Source organism: Artibeus jamaicensis, unplaced genomic scaffold (assembly GCF_021234435.1).
Source record: "Artibeus jamaicensis isolate MK-2021 breed Jamaican fruit bat unplaced genomic scaffold, CSHL_Jam_final contig_2790, whole genome shotgun sequence".
Lineage (NCBI taxonomy): Eukaryota > Metazoa > Chordata > Mammalia > Chiroptera > Phyllostomidae > Artibeus > Artibeus jamaicensis.
In genome coordinates this window covers 2,835,820-2,859,107 of record NW_026521616.1, presented here as the reverse complement: position 1 = coordinate 2,859,107, position 23,288 = coordinate 2,835,820, and the positions used below count along the sequence as shown (strand labels likewise).

The window sequence follows — 23,288 nt, the reverse complement described above, 5'->3', positions numbered from 1 at the left end:
CTCTGTCCACACCAGACATGAAGGCATGGAAACCTCAGCCTTCGGTTTTACAGAAGGCAATGTAGTCCCAAAAGGCAGGCGCCAGTCTGACAGAGAGCAGCTGTCTGTAGGAGGTGAAGGTGAAAGGCCCCACTGACCAGGAAAATCTGCTGCTCTCCCTCTTTGCAAATAGCTCATAGTTCCCCTCCTGAGGCCTGAGGCATTGGGCAAGAGGGGGCCATCAGCCAAATCTGTTTGAGCCTCAGCGCTAATTTCTGGAGTGGCGTGGCTCATGTTGTTGCAGGGATGCTGGGGCACAGGGCCGGCCGGCATGCTGCACCTGGGAAAGGTGAGCATCACCCAGCAATGGAAAGTTCCGAGGGGTTTACTCCTTAGTGTTCCTCCTGTGCTTGGGGGGCCACTGTGAGTGTCGGTAGTGATGAAAACCTGGAGTAGGGAAGACAGAGACACACTGCTAGAAGGTCAAGAACCACGTATGTGCTGTGAATGCCATCAGTAAGGCAGCGCCAAGCAGCGGTTCAAGGTGCCGAGTGCGCGGGCCATGCCCTCCCCTCTCTCTCAGCGACAGAGGGCAGAGGAGGGCCCGACTTTGCTGGGAGGAAGGGGAAGTGCCGACCAGAAGAGAACATGTTCTCTGTTAAAAATCACAGTGTTGTTTCTTCCTTTCTAATCTGTATACATTTTATTTCTTTAAAAAGATTTTTTTTTTTGCCTTATTGTTCTGACTGGCACTTCAGGGCCATGTGGGACAGAAATGGTGGCAGCAGACATCTTGTTTTATTCCTAATGTCAGAAGAGAAAAATCTTCTGCCCTGGCTGGGTACCTCGGTTCATTAGAGCACTGTCCCTACACACCAAGGTTGTGGGTTCGACCCCTGGTCTGGACACGTACAAAAATCAACCAGTGAGTGCATCTGTAAGTGGAACAACAAAAACTGATGTTTCACACTCCTTTCCCTGCTTCCTCTCCCTAAAATCAATAATTTAAAGTATCTTTCAGAGAAAAATCTTTCTATATTTGACCATTAACCATGATACTCACTGTACTTTTTTTCGTTAACTGATTCACTTAGTATTTCACTAGCTTGCTCGGCCCTCCCCTCTCCAGGTCCCTGGTGGCCCTGCTGACGGCTGTGAAGGCGCCTGGAGCGCGGCCGCACCGGACCCCCGGCTGCTGTGGGTGGCACCAAGGGAGCAGTCTTCTGACCGAGAGATAGAAGAGGCCTCAAGCTCTCAGGGGGAAGGCTGGTCTCATGGAAAGCAAGACGGGCCAGCACTAATCAGACCGAGAAAAGTAAGTGGTTGGGTGGATCAGACTCAAAAACCTCTTCAGAAAGAGAAAAGGGCTGAGCAAGAGGGAGAAAGCTCTAGTGTCTGGGCAGAAGCTCCTGCACACGAGGACGCACAGGTCACCTTTTCTGAAAATAAGTTCTACGATCGGCAGATCTAGAGGGAAGCTAGTTTAAGTGCAGAAGTACAGAAGTTTTGTGTCAACTGTAAAATAAAATTTTATTTTGGATTACACATGAGTGGACCACTATTATTATTTCTAAATCTTGTTATTGTGGAGAGTTTCAGACACACACTAAGTAAACACAATAATACAGTGAACCCTTATGCCCCCATCACTCAGCTGAAACAGCCAAAGGCATTCTGTCATTCTTATCTGGTTTCATCTCTGACTAATCTTGTGGCTCTCTACTGAGGGTGATTTGGTTCACCCGCTAACCCCCTACAAGATATCTGCCAATGTCCGGAGAGACATTTTTGGTTCTCTGAACTGGCAGGGTGTTGCTGGCAACTAGTGAGCAGTGGTAAGGGATGCTGCTAAACACCCTGTAACATGCAGGACAGCCCCCACGACAACAGATTCTCTGGCTCAAAATGTCTATAATGCTTCCGGCAAAAATGGAGGTGTAGATAGATACATTGTGCCTCCTCCCACAACCAAAAGAAAGACAACCAATTTAAAAACAAAACCCAAGCAGAACTGCCAGAAAATCGAACTCTGTTGAAGTCCAACAACCAAAGACTGAAAGAAGAAACATTCATCCAGACTGGTAGGAGGGGCAGAGAGGGGCAGCTGGGGTGGAGAGGACCCATGACAAGCTGGCGGCTGGAGGACCAGGAAGGTGAGGCAGCGGCTGGTGGACCCCACAGTCCCACACTTGTGTGCGGAAAAACCAGGAGGAACAACTGCGGAGTGGGACAGATTGTGCAACCCAGGGTTCCAGCTCAGAGAAATAAAGTCTCAAAGTTTCTGACTATAAAATCCTGTGGGGGTTTTTGCAGTGGGAGAAACTCCCCGCCTCACAGGAGAGTTTGTAGGAGAGACCCACAGGGTCCTAGAACACAGGAACACAAGGGTGGTCCTGAGCATATACAAAACCACCCACCCAGGAATCAGCACCAGAAGGATACAATTTGCTTGTGGGTAGCGGGGGAAGTGACTGAAAGCCAGCAGAGCTGATCAAGTGGCATTGCTCCCTCTCTGACCCCTCCCCCACATCCAGTGCCACAATGAAAAGACCTGGGTTACCCCACTCTGGCAAATACCTAAGGCTCTGCCCCTTACTACATAATAGGCCCACAGAGAGAAAAAAAACATAGCCCAAATGAAAGAACAGATCAAAGCTCCAGAAAAAACACAACTAATCAATGAAGAGATAGCCAACCTATCAGATACACAGTTCAAAACACTGGTAATCAGGATGCTCACAGAAATGGTTGAGTACAGTCGCAAAAGAAAGGAAAAGTGAAAGCTATGAAAAGTGAAATAAAGGAAAATATACATGGAACCAAGAGTGATGGGAAGGAAACTGGGACGCAAATAAACAGTTTGGACCAGAAGGAAGAAATAAAGAAACAAGAATTTTAAAAAATGAGGAGAAGCTTAATAACCTCTGGGACAACTTTAAACATTCCAATATCTGAATCATATGGGGTGCTAGAAGGGGGAGAGGAAGAGCAACAAGTGGGAAAGCTATTTGAACAAATAAGGAGAACTTCCCCAAACTGGCAAAGGAAATAGACTTCCAGGAAGATCAGGAAGTTCAGAGAGTCCCAAAGAAGTTGAACCCAAGGAAGCACACACCAAGGCACATCATAATTACATCAGCCAAGATTAAAGAGAAGGAGAGAATCTTAAAAGCAGCAAGACAAAAGGAGACAGTTACCTACAAGGGAGTGCCCATAAGACCACCAGCTGATTTCTCAGAAGAAACCTTGCAGGCAAGAAGGGGCTGGAAAGAAGTATTCCAAGTCATGAAAGGCAAGGACCTACATCCAAGATTGCTCTGTACAGCAAAGCTTTCATTTAGAATGGAAGGGCAGATAAAGTGCCTCCCAGATAAGGTAAAGTTAAAGGAGTTCATTATCACCAAGCCCTTATTATATGAAATGTTAAAGAGACTTATCTAAGAAAGAGATCAAAACTATGGACAGTAAAATGACAACAAACTCACAAGTATCAACAACTGAACCTAAAAAAACAAAAACAAAAACAAACTAAGCAAACAACTAGAGCAGGAACAGAATCACAGAAATGGAGATCACGTGGAGGGTTAGCAGCAGGCAGGGAGTGCGGGCAGAATGGGGGAAAAGATACAGGGAACAAGAAGCATAATTGGCAGGTACAGAATAGACAGGCGGAGGTTAAGAACAGCATAGGAAATGAAGAAACCAAAGAACTTACATGTGAGATTCATGGACATGAACAAAGGGGGTGGGGGGAATGCTGGTGGGAGGAGGGGTGCAGGGCAGAGAGGGATAAAGGAGAGGAAATAAAGTGGGACAACTGTAATAGCATAATCAATAAAATATATTTCAAAAAAGTCAGTAATGCAAAGCTTGAGAAACCCTACTCTAATCACTCCCTATACCTCACTTAATTTTTTTGAGGTAAAGTTTACATACATTGAAATATACAATTCTTATTTTTGCGATCTTAACAAATGAATTTACCTATGTAATCCATAATCCTCTCACAATTTTTTGGATATACGATTTATCGGAGTTAACAATTTCTCATGTCCCTAAGTTTGCTAAGACTTTAAAAAATCTATCGTATATGGGAATTAAATTTTATCAATCCACGTTTTGTTTTGTTTTTAAAACGAGGGCTTCAAAACACTGCCATGCTGAGATTTCCGGGGAAGAGATGCACCCGAGAAGACCCACCTCACTGTCTCACTTTTCCCACCGCAGCGACAAGGTGCACACATCACTGTGACTCCCTTTTTCCCTTTCCTGGTGTCGGAGCTTTTAAAAACATCTAAAATTTGCTTTAAATGTATTTTTTTACACATGGTTTTGAATTTGGTGAATTTAGAATTCAATATGGTCAAAATGTGGTATATACACAGAATGGAATATTATTCAGCCTTAAAAAAGAAGAAAATTCTGAAACATGTTACAACATGGATAACCCCCGAAGACATGCTAGAGTGTGAAATAAGCTAGACACACAGGACAAATGTTGTATGACTCTGCTCTGAGGTTCTCTGAGTCGTCATATTCACAGACACAGAGTAGAATGCAATGGTGTTTGCAAGGACCGGGGACGAGGACAGAATGGGAGTCAGTGTTTGATGGGAATGGAGTTTCAGTTTGGGAAGATGAACAAGGTCTGAAGGTGGAAGGTGTGGGGGCAGAACAGCAATGTGAATGTACCTAACATTACTTAACTGTACACTTAAAATGGTTACCGTGATAAATTCTATGTTTTGCATGTTTCACCAAAATAAAAAAGTCTACATGAGATATAAAGGTGCTGTAACAGGGTGCAGCCAGGGGGACCCCAAAGAAGGATTTGTAATGGGGTCCAGAACTCGGAGTATCCAGAAAATATTTAAAAAATATGGGATGTCCTCACCCCCCGCAGGTCTGAACTGGGGGATGGGACACATGGAGCAGGTCCATGGAGAACTGTTTTGCATAGCAACAGTTCTGCAAATAACCTCAGGCATGGTCATTTAACATACCTATAACCTTTAACTGGCTTTATGAATATGTTAAATAGCTGTGGTCATGCTTTGAGTCAGGGGGATGGAAGAGACTTCCACCCAGGATGTAACTGGGAGGCAACTCCCTTGGTTACAGAGCCTGCGTAAGAGCTTGGAGATGATTGGTGCCACGCCTGCCCGGACTTACTTTGGCAGCCGAGAAAGGCTAGAAAAATACGGGAACGCTGGCAGGTATAACTAACTGTGTGAGGAGATGGAAATGGGGCTGCAGAGAAAGATTGGCACTGGGATTTAAACTCAGGTGTGGTAGCCACGATGGTTTGTTGGGACCCTGTGGCTTCAGCGAGAGTCAGGACCATGCGGCTTTGGGATGCCCCCTTTTGCCAGGTGGCTTAGGTAGCAGGAGAGACCTTGCTGGGAAGGGAAGGGGTGAAAGGACTCTTGCTGGTGGGCCATGAGAAGGTGCCACATGCCCTGGCTGGTATAGCTCAGTGGATTGAACATGGGCTGTGAACCAAAGGGTCACTGGTTTGATTCCCAGTCAGGGCACATGCCTGGATTGCAGGCCAGGTCCCCAGTGTGGGCCATGTAAGAGGCAACCACACATTAATGTTTCTCTCCCTCTCTTTCTCCTTCCCTTCCCCTCTCTCTAAAAAAAAATAATTTTTTTTTTTTTAAAAAAGGTGCCACATGGCTTTGGATTAATAGGAGGTTGGAGTGGCAACACAGCTGATGGTGCTGGAACTGAGGGGCTGCCTGAACCACGGACTTCTTCTTCTTTTCCTGAGTCCCGGTACCCCAGACTGGGCAGCGGGAGAAGGAAGGCCTGTGTGTTTGTGGGTATTCTAAAGGACTTCGGTATTTTAATGAAGACATTAAGTCATTACTCTACCTTTTAAATAAATAATTCCTTCCCTTTTCAACTTCTGGCATTGAGAGATACCTTTCCCTGGCGGCAGGTAAGGGAAACCTGGTATGGGGGGTGGGGGTGGGGGGGGAACCCCTGGAGCAAAAGGTGGGAGTCAATTCGGTAACAGTATATTGTTCACCGCCCCCCACCGTCTGTTCTGTAACAATGCTACAAAGGAATACAAGGTGACTTCGCAGACATGAGTAATATTGCTCAAAACTCCATAATGTGACAGACCCAGGAAAGGCGTGTGAGAGTGTCTGGTTCAGTGCTCTCGTTTAAACACAGCGAAACTGAGCCCAGAGCAGAGAAGCAGCGGCTTCTCCGGTCACCAGGACCGTTAATAGCAGCGGAGGGACTGGACCCCACATCTCGGGGCTCTTTTCCCCACACCTTATTGTTCTGCTCCCTCCCTGGTAAGTTTGTACGAATGGATTCCATATCTGCTGTGCATGTAGCCATAGATACCATGGCTGTAAGATTGATTAACGACCTGCAAATCCCACAAGATACTCTGAAAATCACAAAGTAGCAAGAAGCATTACAAATACCAGTAAGGTTCAGTTCCATGTGCCCTTGCAATTGCTCAAGAGGACTCTAGGGCCTAAGAGAAATAATTCAGGCTGTGTAGTAATCAGGAAGAGAATAAATATCAGGAAAATTTTCAGCACAAGTATTAAAGTAGAATCTAAATTTAGGATCTAGTACCTTTGTGGCAAAGCTCAGGCAGCTGAGATTAGGCTAAATCTTAGTTTTGCATTTCACAGTTTTTATTAAAGCCTGGATTACAGCCACGACAAGACTGGAGGCAGAACCTACTTCAGTCTATGCACATCTCTGTGTTAACCTCTTGATTCCCCTGGTTCTGCTGCCTGTTTGATCACATCTCTAGCTCCATGACTGCCTAGTGTCTAAGCCACATGTTCAGGGCAAGTGTGGACCCAGCTAACCCTGAACTTTCCATGGGACCCCTTCAAGGGCCACACTGCCCTTTAGTTCCCACTCACGCCTTCCCCCAGGCTGGGCCTGTTGAGATCCACGCCCTCCTCACCCACTCATCCCTGCCTGGGGTCTGGGAAAGTAAAACTCCACTTTCACAGATGGTTTTCTCACTCATCTCTCAAAGCAAGAGTCAATACTGGCTAAACTGGTATTTTTCTGAAGATAACGGGCTTTGAGCCTGAGCTGATTATTTTAACATTCTTTGAAAGAATAGAAAAATCTGGGGAAAATAGATAGGATATTGGATTTATGTGATGATACGAAAATAGCATGATTATAAGACAGTAAATCAGCTAGCAAGGCCTGGGCAGAGCTGCGCTCTCCTGAAAACATGCTCGCAATGAGTCAACTTGGTGTCCAGCAGCTTCATCATGTCTAGAGACAGAAACCTAGTAAGTGAGGATGCTTAAGCTTTTTCCGATACACAGACAGTGATCATGCTGCGTCTTCTTGATGACGCACAACGGTGAGCTGGACAGAATCAGTGCCCAGTGGACATGTGCTGAGGAACCCGGAGCCGACGTGTTGGGGCATCAGGCTGCTGTTTCTAACGGAGAGGGTTAGTCCTCTGCTTACGACATTCAACAGTCGAGCATTTCGAAACACTGACACTACAGACACAGTCGGCGCCTGAATCCATGCAACCTGCTGGGACGCTCTCTGAGACGATACATATTTTTGACCCTGGTTAAAGCCGGCCAGCCAGCCAGCCAGCCAGCCAGCAACAAACACTGGCTAGGTGTTTACTGTGCAGGGAGACGGGAGATGAGAGCAGAAACGAAGTCCCGTCCCTGGTCTGCGGAAGCGTAAACACATAGGAGCTGGCACTGGGCTTCCCCTGCGCTGGACACTGTACCAGGCACTTTAAGTGCATTATTTTGCTTAACCCTTGCAACTTCCCCGTGAGGCAGTACTAGGATTATCCCCATTTTATAGATGAGGAAACTCAAGTGCCAGGAGGTTCAGTGATGTGTCTAAGGACAAACAGTTGTTACAGACAGGACTCAGCCTCTGATTCAGAAACCCGAGACCCCAGTGCTTACTCCATACTGGATTTTCATAACCTCCACTTACTCACAAAGAGCATAAAAACACACTGCACTTATCAGATTCGAGACATTCCTGACATTCATCGAGATTACATCTCTGGCTTTGACGCAGCGTGAGACCCAGGATGCACTGGGCACACGTCAACTTGCCACACTGACCAGCTGACCAGCAGACCAGCAGACCAGCAGGGCCGAGAGCCCGTGTGAGGGCGAGTAGCTGGGCTGGGAGAGCGTTGAGTCTCGACCAAGTTGGCTGATTGGATGGAAGAACAGGAGTTACAGAAATGTACTGAATTATATAACCTTACTTAGAAACGTAGTTTACTTTAAAAAAAAAGTACTTTCACTAAGTGTTGCTAAGTAGAGGCCTGGAGAAGATTTACTTTAATGAATATATGAGAATGCATCTACGCAGATGCTTTTTAGAGAATTAGGGGATGAAAATGATTGATTGATTGTTTCTTTCAAAGAGTAGCTTAAACTGCTCTCTGAACTCAAACCGCTCACAGTTCTGGTAGTCCGAGCAGGTGGCAGCTGAAAAGAGGCGACTCTGCTGTACCATGTGACGCAGCACATTCGTGCTCAGGTGATACAACCGATGCAGAGATGCCTTGAGGCCCAGAATCCGAGTGAACGAAATGGGACAAGCGAAGGAAGGCTCCTTGGGTGTGGCAGACAGCTCCTCAGGACCACAAGGACGAGCCTTTCTGTGCTGTTCTCCAGGGGTCCCTGCTCCAGGCACAGGTCCTGCATTGTCAGAGCCTTTGCTCTGGTCCCTGCCGAGCCCCGGCTCCCAGAGGAGCCCTCTCTGCCCTTCAAAGGCAGAGCCATTACGTCCTCATGCCACTAAGATATTCTTTCAGTAACCTAGTTTCATGCCCTTTAGGATACTGAAGTTGAAACTGTCTTCTAATTTCTTTGTTAAATTGTATATTTTCTCTTTACTTACCAGAATGTAAGTATCATAAGGGTGAGAACTTTTCTGTCTTGTTTACTGTGGTATACCCTGTACCTAGAACAATGCCTGCATACTTAGTAGGTACTCAACAAAAATCTTTAAGTACATGGATGACTGAATTAAGCCATCCAGTCACCACACTGTGCCCCAAATGGGGGAAATTGGCAACTGTATTTCTCCAGAGTGGACCCGTGCCAAAAAGACATGTGTTTGATCTACAACCAAAGCCATAGAGAATAGACCCCGTACCAACTTCATCTCACCTGTTCTGCTCCCACCATGCTAATTGGCTTGCACTTGAAGAGGTGCGTGATGAACTTGGGAATGAAGGAGCTGTGGATAAAAAAGAAGTGACAAATCAGGCTTGTACTCTCTTCTGCAAAGAACTGTAGGAAAGAACTTTAAGGCCCTTCTGCCTTCCATAAGGAAACTGAGAAATGAAGAAGGCACTTCTGTGGCCTACCAGCATCCACTGCCTTCTTTTTCTTTCCGGCCGAGGCCCTGGTTTCATTTAGGTGGACGTGACCTTGGGATGCCAGGGAAAAGTTGGTTCCTCCCCCCACTACAGAGCTGAATTCCGAGGCGTCTCCCAGAGAGCGTGGCGTGCCCTTGGTAACTGTTCTTGGTACCGGATGGGAACATGATCCGGGCTGGCCAAAGCAGACTGGAGGGGAGGATTTTACTGCACGCTGGGGCAAGGCTCTCTCTTCTTCTTCAGGGTATTGTATTTGGTTATAAAGGCGGCCATTTCCCCACCGTTCTGAGGATGAAGCCAGCCCCAAGGAGAGCAGAGCAGGGTGAAGAACCTGGGTCCTTAATGACATCGCTGAACCGCTGAATCAACCACCCTTGCATCTGTCCTACTCTGGGCTTCCAGTTTTATGAAGTAAAAAGTTCACCTTCTGTGTAAGTCCGTTTGAGTCAAGGCCTCCATTACTAGTAGCCAGAAACACCCTACCAGTTACGAGAGTGGAATATACATGAGGTAGTTATGGGATCTTAAAGGCAAAAATAGGAAACAAGTGTTAAGGGAGCAAGTGTCGGATCAGGAACGAAATATACGATCTCCCCGAATGTACTGGGGACTGAAGGGCGATGCTGGCCTGGTGAACTGACAATGATTCTGGCCTGGGGAAGGGGACAATGGAATTTTAATAGGTTGGGGAAGCTTTTTGAAACAACTGCAGAGGCCTGAGTAGGCAAAGCAGAACGGCAAGTGTGGGAGCTAGAAACGCCTATATTCAAGGCCAGGTCCAGACTGACAGACTGGAGGTGTCAGGACCCACGACAAAGCAGGGTCTGTACGCTGAGCTGAAGGCTGGCTAGCACCCCTCTCCCTCCTTCAGCGTGGCTCTCAGGCTTGTGACCTCCATCCTCTTCCATCTCTTTACATCTTTTCCCACACACCTGTGCCCACTCTAACATCCAACAACCTGCCGGACATCCCACTGGAATGGCCCGCTGCAACCTCAACCCCAGCGTGCCCACGACTCAGCCCCACCCGGTAACCCAGCTCGTGACTGGGTCTCATCCCCCCAGTCACCCGAGTCAGAAACCAAGGGCTGCCTGAGACGGCCCCCTCACCCTCCACCCCGGTATCCCACCAGCGACCAGCTTTCCCACATCCACCCCTCCAACCATTCCCACTACTACTGCCCTTTCTCACTGGAGCCCTTTCAGTGGTTTCCTGACTGGTCTCCCAGCTTCATCCCTTCTAATCCATCTGCTGCCAAAAGAAGTTTCAAATGCAAATATGACCAAGACCTTCCCCTGAGTAAAACTCTTGTGAGGCTGCAGACAAAGCCTTCCTTAGTTGTCTTGATTCTCTGTCCCAGCCTCCTCGTGCTAAGCCCTGGCTCCCTATGCTCCAACCAGCAGAGCTACTTGTAGATCCTGTGGTTCCACAGGCTATTTCAGCCTCCGTGCCTTTGCTTACACCACGCCCTCTTCCCCAAGGCCTTGTGGGGTCCTTGTGGGTCAGTACACACGTCTCTTGGATTCTGCTCAAGGACATCTCTCCTTCTCTCCCATGAAGTCTTAGTCACTATGTTCCTACACTGAGTCCAGATGTCTAGTCTAACATCTAACTGACTTTACTATACTTATTTATTCACGTCTGTTTCCCTCCACTTGACTGCAAGGCAAACAAAAATAGGGACAGTATCTATTAAGTCAAAGCACTTAATTCTATGTCTGAGACATAGCATACATGTTGAATACATGTTGAATAAATAATAATGATAGGACAACCATATTTTTCATTGCAGTTGTTGAAGAGAGGGTTTGGCAGGGGCAGAGAGAAAGAAATATCAATGTGAGAGAGTAACATTGATCCGTTGCCTCCTGTATACACACTGGCCAAGGATTAAACCTGCAGACCAGGTGCATGCCCTGACTGGGAATCGAACCCAGGACCTTTTGGTTTTTGGTGTATGGGACAGTGCTCCAACCAACGGAGCCACGCTGGCCAGGGCACAGGTACCGCTCTTTGAATGTCAGCTTGGTACTAGCGCTCCATCAGAAAGTTGACATAAGACTTCTCATTTTATCCTCCCAACCACTATAAAGACATTTGTCTTGTTATCTCCATTACTGATTGGAGGAGAATCAGCTTAGTGGACAGAGAAGTCACTTAGTGGTTTCAATCAGAAGGCTGATCTTGGTGTTTACACAGGAAAGGCTCCTGCTGCAGAGACCAAGTGGAAACATCTATGGCTTTATGTTGATGGGATAGGAGAAAAAGTTACAGAGAAAGGAACTTCAACTCCAGAGATCTGCTGATCAGGAGGCAGACCTGGGGCTACTTAGAAGGGATTCTTCAAACCAGAGCCAGGCCAAACAAGAACGTGAGACTGAGTTCCCGACTAACTGCAACAGCACACACAGTTGTAACCTGAGTTACGTTACAGGAGAGTGGGCTCCGGGTGTGCCCTTAACTGGCTGTGTCTGCTAGTCTGCTGGGGCGGGTGAGGAAAACAGAGAGGCCAGGACACGTCTTTGGGGGGACGTCCCAGCAACGTGGTGGGTAACAGCTAAGTGCTTCCCGTCCCCTTGGGGTGGTGGTGGCTGCTGCTCTCGGCTGGGGAAACCCCCGCCTCTGAGCTCCCGAGTCCTCCACTGGGATTCTAGAAGGATGAGAAAGTGCCCCAAATTAAATCAGAAAGCCACTCTGATTTCACAGGTTAGATTTTTCCAACTGTGAGAGATGGGCATCCTACCCCCCGTTTACGCAATGCGGGCTCAGTGACAAAATGAAAGGGCCGCGAGAGGCTGTGAGGCTGCCGCCGGGACTGAACTCACTTCGACGTCAGCTCGATCAGAGCCCCGGGCGGCCACCCTGGAGACTTCTGGCCATGCACGGTCAACCTTTAGAGATACTGTTTCCACCAGGGGCTTTGGGGAGTGTCACCATGTGATTCATCAGCAATGCTTTAGCACACCCTAATGAGCACCCGGAGAGCGAAGGAAATGTCAGCTCCTGGTTCATCTGCTACACTGCAAACACTAACGCCTCCCTGGAGACCCAACTCTTTCTTTCCTCGACAAAGTAAAACTGAAGCTGATGCCATAAGCCACTCCATAACTGAGGGTCCTCAGGGATTTATTTGTGAGGGAGAAGAAAAGCCTTAATTGAATACAAACAGGGAGATATTTCAAGAAGACAGAAACTTGGAGTCCTAAATCACCCTTCGGGACTTGGAAGAGAACAACCTAAATACAGTAGCTTGGACTGGGTTGACCCTCCTGAAGCCCTTTCCTGAGCAGTTTGCCAAAGTGCTTATTTGCTAATTGGTCCGAGGAGGCACTGACCCTGTGTGCTGTCTGGTCTCGAGGGGAAAGGTGCTACAGCCAGATGCTGGCTGGCTGGCAAGGGACCAAACTATTTCCCTGCTTCAAAACATCAAGCCAGAAATGGCCACACACAAGGGTGTGGCAGGAAGACACGCAGTTCACTCCATCTGCCTTGGCAATGGAGCTCCCTGACTGGCCTTCCTAATTTCTAGTACCTTCCCTGGACGCAAGGACATCTGCGGTAGATAAATTCTGGTAGCCCCAGTAAGAGCTACTGTGGGGAAGGAGGAAGAAAAGGCTCAGAACAAACAGAACTGATGGTGCCTATCCTTAAAAACTTTATCATCTTGTTGGAGAGACAAAATGTATATAGGAAGTCACTGAAAAATAATTTTAATCATTCAACCCAGGGGGCAGGCAGGGGCTCAGTTATGTCCACACAACTCGGAACAGCAGCGCCCCCATCACAGTTCTGTCTGCCTTGATGTGGTTGGTGACTACGTCGCTGTTACTGTCATCCATGACGTCAGGGGACTGAGTTTCATTACTCTGCTTCTTTTGGGTACAACAAAATTAGTTTGCCCACCGCAGCCAGAATACTATACTACCAAAGCCTACTCTACTCTGAGTGACTTATAAACCGCGTGTGCCGTTGCAATTAGCCAGGAATTTGATCTCACATTCTCGTTTGGCCTGGCTCTGGTCTGAAGAACCCCTTCTAAATGGCCCCAGTTCTCCCTCCTGATCAGCAGATCTCTGGAGTTGAAGTTCCTTTCCCTTCAATTTCCTTTCTAGCTGGATGGTGGGGACACCTGGATTGTGAGCGCACCGGCGGTAAGTATGGCCTCGAAATCCCCCAGGGATGAGAATGTTCCAGGACTTACTTTGCAAATTTAATGCAGAACTGAGTGAAGTATTTGCGTGTTGAAGCCAGGTTGTCACGGATGATGGGGACGTTCTGCTTAATGTGAAGAATGACCGAGGTGACATAGGGGCTCTGGTCACCAACATGCTCCACATTCTGCCACTGCATCTGAAATTGAAGACACACAGGACAAGCCTTTAGATGTCTTATAGGAGGACAGCTGCACCTGTTACCAGGGAAGGGGCAAGGGGCTGGAGACCAGGCCAGAGCTTGCTCTCACAGCTGCCACTGTGTTTCGGGCAACGTGTCTCATCCGGCTGGTAGTGGCTGACTGTGCATACAAACGAGCCCGCCCACCTCCTCTTGGACAGCGAGGCAGGACTCAGGCACGGCGTCCTTCCCCGTGCCCCTCATGCCTGAAACAGCCGTCCCTTCGCACCAAAGTGGCCATCGGCCACACAGCCCCTCACCAGGCAGCTGAGTGGGCTCCCATTCTTCTGTCAGCTGATCCCCCAGAAAGGGACAGGGGAGAGCAGGGAGGGACCTCCGCTTCTGAGCAGACTGGGAGCCTGGGAGACCAGAAAGGTGGCTGGGCTACATCGAATGAAACCTGGACGAGAGTTAGCTTACGCCTCTCAAGTAAATTGGGAGAAGTTTTTTAAAAAAGGAAACTAAAAATGGTATGTGGTGTGAAACTTGCTTCCAGGTAATCTGGGGTTGAAACAAGTGGATGGAACAAGGTTAGTGAAGCTGGGTGATTGGTACATGAGGTTCAGTGTACTTTCTTCTCTACTGCTGTAAATTACTGAAATTCTCCATAATAAAACATTAGACCCTTACTCCTAAAACCTTTGGGATTATGTTGTGATTTCAAACAAGGGAAAGGAGAGAGGCTGTCTGGCAAACCTGAGGGGCAGATCAGCAGGTAAGACAGTGACAGGGGAACAGGTGGGAAAGAGGACAGGGGCTGAGCGGATGGCAGGGGCCACGCGGATTGGAGGGCAGAGGAGGTGAACACCACTGAGAGGACCAATGTGGTCCTGGACCAGGTCATGGACAAAAATGAGACTGGCCTGGCTCAAGCCCTAACAACCTGAGGAAAATTAGGGAAAATGGGTGAGCACAGGAGCAGAGAGGCAGCCTCAGCTCCAGCCGGCCTGGAAGCTGGCAGCGGGTGGGCACTCGAACCCTGCAAAGAGCGGGGACGTGCCGGAGGAACTCTGCTGAGTCAGCCTCTCAGGATGGAGCTGGGCTGTCTGCTAAAAAGATCCGAAGCCAAATACAAACCATATAATATGTTCACGGAAGGAGGGCGGTAGTTCTGAGGCCTTAATGTCTCTGGCAAGACAATACTATTTTTATAGAGCTCTTGGGGAGACAAAAAATTCAACACTGAGAGAACTTGTTTAAAAGAATCGTATTGTACATGGATGATTCCCCAGCTCCTGGGAAGCTCAAGTGACTTTCTGTTTTGTCCTAATGTTTCTTCAAGTCAGCAGATATTTATATTCTAAATGCTTGAGGTATGTTTAAGTACAAAACCACAAAAAAGCAGGAAGGAACCTCCACCTTCATTTTACAGATAAGAGAACTGAGGCCTAGAGACGTTAAGTCTTGTGCAAGGTTTCCCAGTGAGGCTCCAGATAGAAAAGGTCTTGAATTTTTTGCTGGGGAGAAAACAGAAACGAACAATGGAGAAGGAGTAGAAAGGACTAGTATGAACTGACTCTACATTCTACTGCTTTGGTTATGGGTAATATCTTCCTCATTGTCTTTGATCTTATTCAAGAGGCTTCTTTCTCCATCTTGTTTTAGAGATTTGATCCATTCAAATAAGGAGCATCCTGGATGACTTTAAACGAGCTCAGAGGGTGAGGCCCAAGTTGACAGGAACTGTCCATGCCTGCACCTCACCTTGCTCCTCCTAGCTCTGCAGCAACACCTGGGGCACCACGAACGTCCCAGGCACACCCAGGAAGCGGGGAGGGAGCTTGGTGCCCACTCTTCCAACCGACATGAAGCGCTTCCATAGAAACGACTACTGTTTTCCAAGTTGGCAGCGTTTTCTATTCCAACATATCAAAAAGTGAATAAACAACTATCTAAACATTATAGTTCTCCAGTAATAGAAAAAGACCAAAAAGGGAGGTGGTGACATGCCCTGTCATTGGTTCCAAAGCAACTCTGAGGCAAGACAGAGCCGGGGACGTGGGACCTCAAGTTCCTGCTGGTGAGCTAACTCCCTCTTCATCACCACTGGCCGTGTCAGCACTTGCCTTTGGAATAAGGCGAAAAGATCTAATTTGCTTTAAGACTTCAGCCAGTTACAACACCATAGTCAAGTGAGAGAAGTATTAGCAAAAGTCGGGTAGATTCAAGATTTTATGTTTAAGTCAGCTTAATAAAGTATTTTTTAAAAAGGTTTTATTTACATATTTTAGACAGAGAAGGGAAGGAGAAAGAGGGACAGAAACATCAATATGTGGTTGCCTCTCACGCGCCCCCTACTGGGGATCTGACCTGGCCTGCAACCCAGGCATGTGCCCTGACCAGCAATCAAACCAACAACTCTTTGGTTCACAGCCTGTTGCTCAACACACTGAACCACACCAGACAGGGCACACTATTTATTTTTCAACTGTAACATACTGTAAGAGCCAGTCTGCAGTGGTTCTGTCTAGTCATTGCCTCCAATGTTAATGCTTGCTATCATCCATCCTGGAAGACTTAGGTTATAGGTTGTAACTTGAATGTCCCAAGATACCTAATTAGGACCTACTATGCGGGTCATTTTGCCTGGCACGTGGCACACATCATCCCATTTAGTATTCGTACATGATCTCATATAGCTCTCACAGCAGTCCCGTAAATGAGGAAACTCACAAAGCTCAAAGAGGTCAGGTGACTTTGCCCAAAGTCACAGCTGGTAAATGGCGGAGAAAACCCAGATCTGTCTAAAGCCAAAGTACTGCACCAGGCTGCTTCCTGGACACTCACTAAAAAATGGTTACAAAAGAAGAATAAAAGCACTTACTGGGCCTTCGTTCAAGGTAAGTCCACTTTCTCAAGGAGAAACTAATGAAATACACAGCCGTCGAGCAAAGTAGTCTTTCAAAAAAAGAAAGAACAGCAGCTTGTACTGGAAGAACAAACATCACGAAAAGCCATTCATAGAAGTAAGACTCCAAGTTTTCCAGGTAAACGTGGCAGTTCACATTGGAAAGTTACCCCTCTCTACTTGAAGCTTCTCCTTTTGTGCTTTTGTTTGGGGGGCAGGGTGGGGTTGAATACTACTGCTACCGTATAAACCACAAGAAAACTAGTTGGCAAAGAAGCAGTAACTAAGATGTAGGGTTGAGAGAAACAAGCAAGGAAACGATCAAGCTAACAACGCTACAGCCGTCAGGACCCCACCACGGGGAGCGATCGTGGGGCCCAGGACCAGGACATCAGTACTGCCCCCTCCCTGGTTCCATCCCCTCCCCCAGGAAGGAGCGTGTGGCTGATGTTGCCACTTCCCAGGGAAGGTTGGGGAGATAATCACTTTCTATTAAGAGCCCACTGTAGCAGAGAATTCTGACCAATCAGCTCATTAGAAGACAGAGCTGTGCAACTGGCTTACTATGAAACTTTGTTTTCCCTACGGCCACATGAAGCTTGGAAAGGTTTCCTGAGGAACTAATTTTCCTCAACTGAAAATTCAAATTCCCACCTATTCAGGGGGTTAGAGATATACAGACAGAGCACAGACTCAGACATTTGGATTCTGGGAACATTTCAGGCAACTGGAATCTAGGGTTGTGGTTCAGGCTGCTGGGGCACCGGCCCTGAGCAACTGCTCAGATGCGCACACACTGTAGCGCCTGTCTGGGTTACTCTCACTCACGCAACAAGCATTCACTGTATTTACAGGTACCTCTGCATGTGCAGTAGTAGACCAAGCAATGTGTGGGGAATAAAAAGGGAGAAGGGACATTTTCTGAGCACCTACTATGTATGAAGCAACATGACTGACATCTTCAAACAAACGTATTGCTCATAATGATGCGGTACAGGAGGCACTACTCCTGCTTCACAGGTGACAGGACGGCTGCAGGACAACAAACGCCTGGTTAAGCTTAGCTGAGAAGGTGGCAGGGCTGAGATCCAGAAGTTGGATTGTCTAACTCCAAAGTCCATGTCCTTTCCAGTTTATCATGCTGCTTTCCAAAAGAAGCGTTACTACTCTAAATAAATGTGAAAACAGCCGAAGGAACTGCAGCACGCAGAATCTCCATGTAGCATGCGGCTGTACACAGGCAGATGACGTGGTCGTACAGAGGAGGAGGAAGGACGAGCTCTTCTCACCTCGATGGCGAGGCTCCAAGGGGAAAAGCAAAACATCCAGAACAGGCTTTAAATATATTTATCTTTTTCCACTCACTGCTGGGCCAGTGGAAAGGTGAATTGTGAATTTGTACCTTTCTTAAAAGCAATCTGAAAACATCTATCAAAAACATCTATCTTAGCATTTTGCATAGCTTTGATCTCTGCTATTCCCTTTAAGGCAATTAATCTGAAGTTAATAATTAGGAATGTTTAGAAAAAAATATATACATACATACACACAAGTTGTCCATTGCCAGACTGTTTATAAATGTGAAAAATTTAACCTAAAAATCCATCGGAAGTGAATTAATTACAGACATTACAAGGGAAGAAGTAGGTGATAGTACTTAGATCCAAAGTCCGCCTGTCATGGGTTCTATGCAGCCTGCTAGGTGTGTCTTGGGCAAGTTACCCAACCTCTCCTAGCGCCGCTTTTCTCTGCTATAAAATTGGGATAATAATATCCAAAATCTATATAGTCACTGAAGGATAGTACATGAAATGTTCTCAACAATAAGTACTTTGTACTGTGGAATACTATGCAATAATACTGTACTAATAATACATTAAATTCCACAGAAAACTATGAAGACCTCCTTAGCGAGAAAGAGGTCATGGAAGAGTCTGTAAAGTATGAAATGTATCCATTAATTGGAATTATGGGTGATCGAAATTTTCTTCTTTTTGAAAATCTGTATTTTCCATAATGAAGGTGATTGCTTCAGTCCTAATGAAAAAAGTCTCTGTTATGAAAAAAGAACGGTATGCTTGGTTGCAGGTAGAAAATGAACTTGAGGATTTCTTAACCACGCAGCTCTGTGGGACTCCTGAAATAGATCAACATTTTAATGACAGAGGAAAATGAGAACAGATTTGAGGACTGTTCTAGCTATTTCAAAATGTCTTTGGGGACAGTAATGCAGCCTCCTAAATTAGTACATGTTCACAATCTTGAAACCTAATGGAAATTACATGCCAGACTGTAAGGAAATTTAATTTGTTCAGTTTCTTCTTTTTGTTCCCCCTGCTAAAACTACCATTAACGGGAGAAAAGCTAAGTATGCCTGACTTTAGAGACTAGATTCTTTCAACCTAGTGATGTGCACAGACCTAGGAAAAGTGACAGTGAGGAGGGGACCAGGGGACCAACGGTCTCTTTAAAGGAAGCCATAAAATTTATTTTAAAAACCCTGCTTGTAAAGCCATAATTAGTCATACTCATTCCTAAGGATTTACAGAATTTACATGTAAAAAACAGAACTCTTCATATTTCCACCAAAACACTTCAAGCAACTCCCTTTTTTTAAGAATCGGGAGAGGTGGTTTTATTTCTGCCTTTGCTGTTATAAAGCTTTAAGGCTTTGGGCATATTATGGAAAAGAAAACAAGCACACCAGAGTGACAATTCATTTGTTTTCCGGGAGAAATACACTAAGCAGACGGGAATACTTGGGTTGGCTGCTCAACCCACTTTCTCCCCGTAGGAAAGTTTCGGCGTCTGATCAAGAAAAGCTGAAGATAAATACCCAACGGGGTGTTTGTGAATGACTGGAAAGCTCATAATCAAGTCAGCACGAACACTCCCGTGATCCTGGCACCACCGGGCACACGCTGACTTAGCGCTCTTCTGTTTCAAGCAAATCAGTTCAGCTGCTTTTGCCTCAGTTTCCACATCTGCCGAAACGACTTCCTCCTGTTCTGTGTGTATGACATGGTACAGTCCTGCAGGGAGAGGCCCGAGTCTGAATGCTGGGCCTGCCACCTGCCAGCTAAGAGATCACACACAAGTGACTTTAACTTAACCACTCTGTAGAGCTCATCTAAGAAAATAATGCAACATGCGAGGGGAAAGTGGTCTGAAATGACATTTTATTGTAACTTATAGCATCAGAAATACTACTATGATCTCAAAGTTACGGTTTCAGAGAGACCACTCAACTTGCATCATAGGTCACTTCCTCCACATGGGCCTGGCCTGTTTAAGGTCACTTCTGCGCATGTTTTGTACCAAACTTTGCCCTACGTGTTTTCCCTCCCTCTTCCAGGAGGAGGGCTCTTGCCTGCCCTGGGGGCGCCATTAGCTGATGTGGGCGTTCCCTAATTCCGACCTTTCTTCAGTCAGCTCAGGCTGCTGTGTGCTGAAGCGAGCACTGCAGAGCATCGCAGCATCGCCAGCAGCACTGTGTGTACCTGATGATGTCGAGGTCTACGAGCCTGTCATCTCTACAGAGACACACAGCAAAATCTGTTCTGTACAGTTATCCAAGTTTTACCTTGTCACCATTCTTTGGTCAAATGGGTGTCTACAAACTTTAGTTCTTTCTTCTTCCTGCCTTCTTCACCTTCAAAGTCATTCAGGGAGTGTAGCAAGTCTTCAAATAATGTGTCATTCCATGTCCTTCTGTTATAATGCCATAGGAACTTAACTCTTGTCTGTATCAACTAGTTTATGGTAAAACTGGTTTTGTTATATGTCATTTCACTTAAAATAGCAGTATTAGTACTTAACTGTACTGTTGTTAAGCAAGTACTATGCTATGCTATGTAGATCCAACACTGAATAAGCCTTGAAGTTGTTCGAAGCTCAACAGGAGAGACAGAAATAAAATAAAAAAAAAACCAAACAATTGTATAGAGAGGTAGTCTATGTGCTGTGGTGTCTTGAAGAAAACACCAGAAAAACACTCTGGTAAGATACAAAATGGTGATGTTGCAAGAGGCTCCAGAAAGCCAAAATGATCTCGAAAAAGAACAAAGGTGAAGGACTCACACTTCCTGATTCAAAGCTTACTACAAAGCTACAACTGTCAAAACAGTATCATCCAGGCCTAACCACAGACATCAAAGGGACAGAGCTGACTGTCCAGAAATAAACTCATATAGCTCTGGTCAACTAATTTTTGACAGGAATGTCAGGACCACCCAACGAGTAAAGAAAACTCTTTTCAACAAATGGCACTGAGATAGCTAGATGTGTACATGCAAGAGAACAAAGTTAAATCCTTACCTCACACAATATATAAAAATTAACTCAAAATGGACAGAAGGCCTAAATGTAAGGGCTAAAACTGTAAAATGCTTAGAAGAATATGCTTGTAATTTTGGATTGGTAATAATGGTGTCAGGCCCTATAGCTCAGGGGTTAGGGCACTGACCCTAATAATGCGTCTAAGGTAGAACACCAAAAGCACAGCGTCAAAAGAAAAAAAAATAGATAAACTGGACTTCATCAAAATTAAAACTTTACTGCTTCAAAGGGCACAAGCAAAAAAGTGAAAAGATAACACACAAGAAAAAAGAAAATATTTGCAAATCATGTACCTCTCTTTTTCTGCCTCGCCCTCCTTCTTTCTTAGTGTCCCTCACTTCTTCTCTGTCCCTGTCGTTCTGTCTTTGTCCGTCCCTCCCTCCTCCGTCTCTGTCTCTGTCTGTCTTTCTCCCTCTCTGCCTGTCTTTTTCTCGCGCCACTTCCTCTGTCTCACTCTCTATCGCTGCACCTCTGTCTGTCTGTCTCCTCCTCCCTCCACCCCACCCACAACTTCAGTGCTGCACGTCAGGCCTGGTTCAGCCAGGGCAGCAATGAATGGCAGGCCCTGCCTGCAGGGTGTGTATCCATCCACCTCTTGGTGGCTCACAGAAGCCTCCCTCGGAGTCCCTCTGCACCCTACAGCTACCCGCCCATCCCCTGAGCCACCCTCCTTTGTTAGGCTGGGGGACACCCGGGCCTTGGGTTCCTGGCACTGGTAAGGTCTTAGGAGGCACTTTCCCTGTGCTTTGCTTCCTCTCACCCCCTCCACTGAAAAAAAAAAAAAAAAAGATGAATTAGAAAACTATCCCAGAAAACCTAAAAAATATGGGCAAAGGATTTAATGTGACATTTCTTCAAAGAAGATACACAAATGGCAGTAAGTACATGAAAAGATGTTCAACATCTTAGTCATCAGGAAAATGTAAATACAAATTAAAACCACAATAGGACACCACTTCACCCCCATTAAAAAAGAGAGTTGGTGAGGATAAGGAACAATGAGAACCCCGATACACTGCTGAGAGGAACGAAAAATGGTGCAGTCGCTTTGGCAATACCTCAAAATGCTAAACATAGGACCATCGCATGACCCAGCAGTCCCACTGTTAGGTATATATGGTAAGAGAACTGAAAACGTATATTCATGCAAAATTTGTATATAAATACTCATAGCATTACTCATAATAATTATAATGTGGACACACTTAAATGTCCACTGACCAATGAATGGGTAAACCAAATGTGGTATAACTATACAATGAAATGTTATTCAGCCATTAAAAGGAATGAATTACTGATACATGCTACCCCGTGAATGAACATGGAAAATATCCGACTAAGTGAAGAAAGCCAGTCACGAAAGCTACATACCGCACGACTCCATTTACGTGAAATGTCCAGAATAGGCAAATCCGTAGAGACAATAGACTAGTGATGGAAATGGGGCTGGACTGCTCTTGGAATGGGGTTTCTTTTTGGTGAATAAAGATGTTCTGGAATTAGTGGTGGTGGTTGGATGGCCTTGTGAACACTGAATGATATAAGGTCTGTCCAGAAGGTATCCAGCCATGTAATGTGAAAACGAAAATGAAGTGAAAAATAGAGGCATTTATTTAACGAGACAGAAGACAGAAGAAACACTGTACATAGGACAATGATGCTTCAGTCCCCTTCAAAGTAGGGACCTTGGGACCTCACACGGTTTTCCCAATCGCCATCGGCTGCCCTGTCATATTTTCCTGAATCTCATCAACAGTCTGAAATCTGTTTCCCTTCAAAGGTGATTTTAGTTTTGGAAAAAGACAGAAGTCGCAGGCCACCAAATTTGGGCTGTAGGGGGGCTGAGTCACCTGGGTGATTCAATGTTTCACCAAAAAACTCTGCACAAGATGAAATGCACGAGAGGGCACATTGTCGTGATGAAGCTGCCAATCACCAGTTGCCCATAGCTGTGGCCTTCTGAATCGTCTGAATAGTTTCCATGGAGGAATGTTCAAGCTTAACACAAAATCTGACACAGATTCATTGCTCTACTCATTCAGTCATTTAGAATGTGACAGCCACACAGTACACATGCTCACTCAATAGTGTCTACAGCTTCCAATGACTAGTACAGTGGGGTTATCATAATTCATGCTTACGCACTGCAGTCTACCCTCCTTGGCTGCCAGGTTATACCGATGCTCAGCAAACCATTCTCGTTATATTAACAATGGTTGGGCTTTTTCCGGACAGACCTTGTGCTTGTTTTAAAAGCGTGAATTATACATCAATTTTTTTAAAGGGGGCAGACGTTTCTTAAAGGATGTGCTCACTGGGCAGACAATAGTGGGGAAAGAATTCTAGGCAGAA

The 23,288-nt window shown here is 46.1% G+C and overlaps 1 protein-coding gene across 3 annotated transcripts in view; it reads right to left on the bottom strand.

Annotated features, from left to right (window-relative positions):
• VPS53 (VPS53 subunit of GARP complex) overlaps positions 1-23,288 on the bottom strand; it is a 138,424-nt gene that overhangs the window by 8,757 nt on the left and 106,379 nt on the right. For all 3 annotated transcript variants that reach the window (XM_053662720.1, XM_053662721.1, XM_053662722.1), the window contains 2 exons: positions 13,560-13,708; positions 9,147-9,216 (listed from right to left, as the gene is read on the bottom strand). In XM_053662720.1, coding sequence (XP_053518695.1) covers positions 9,147-9,216; positions 13,560-13,708 — 219 coding nt within the window. The remainder of the gene's footprint in view (positions 1-9,146; positions 9,217-13,559; positions 13,709-23,288) is intronic.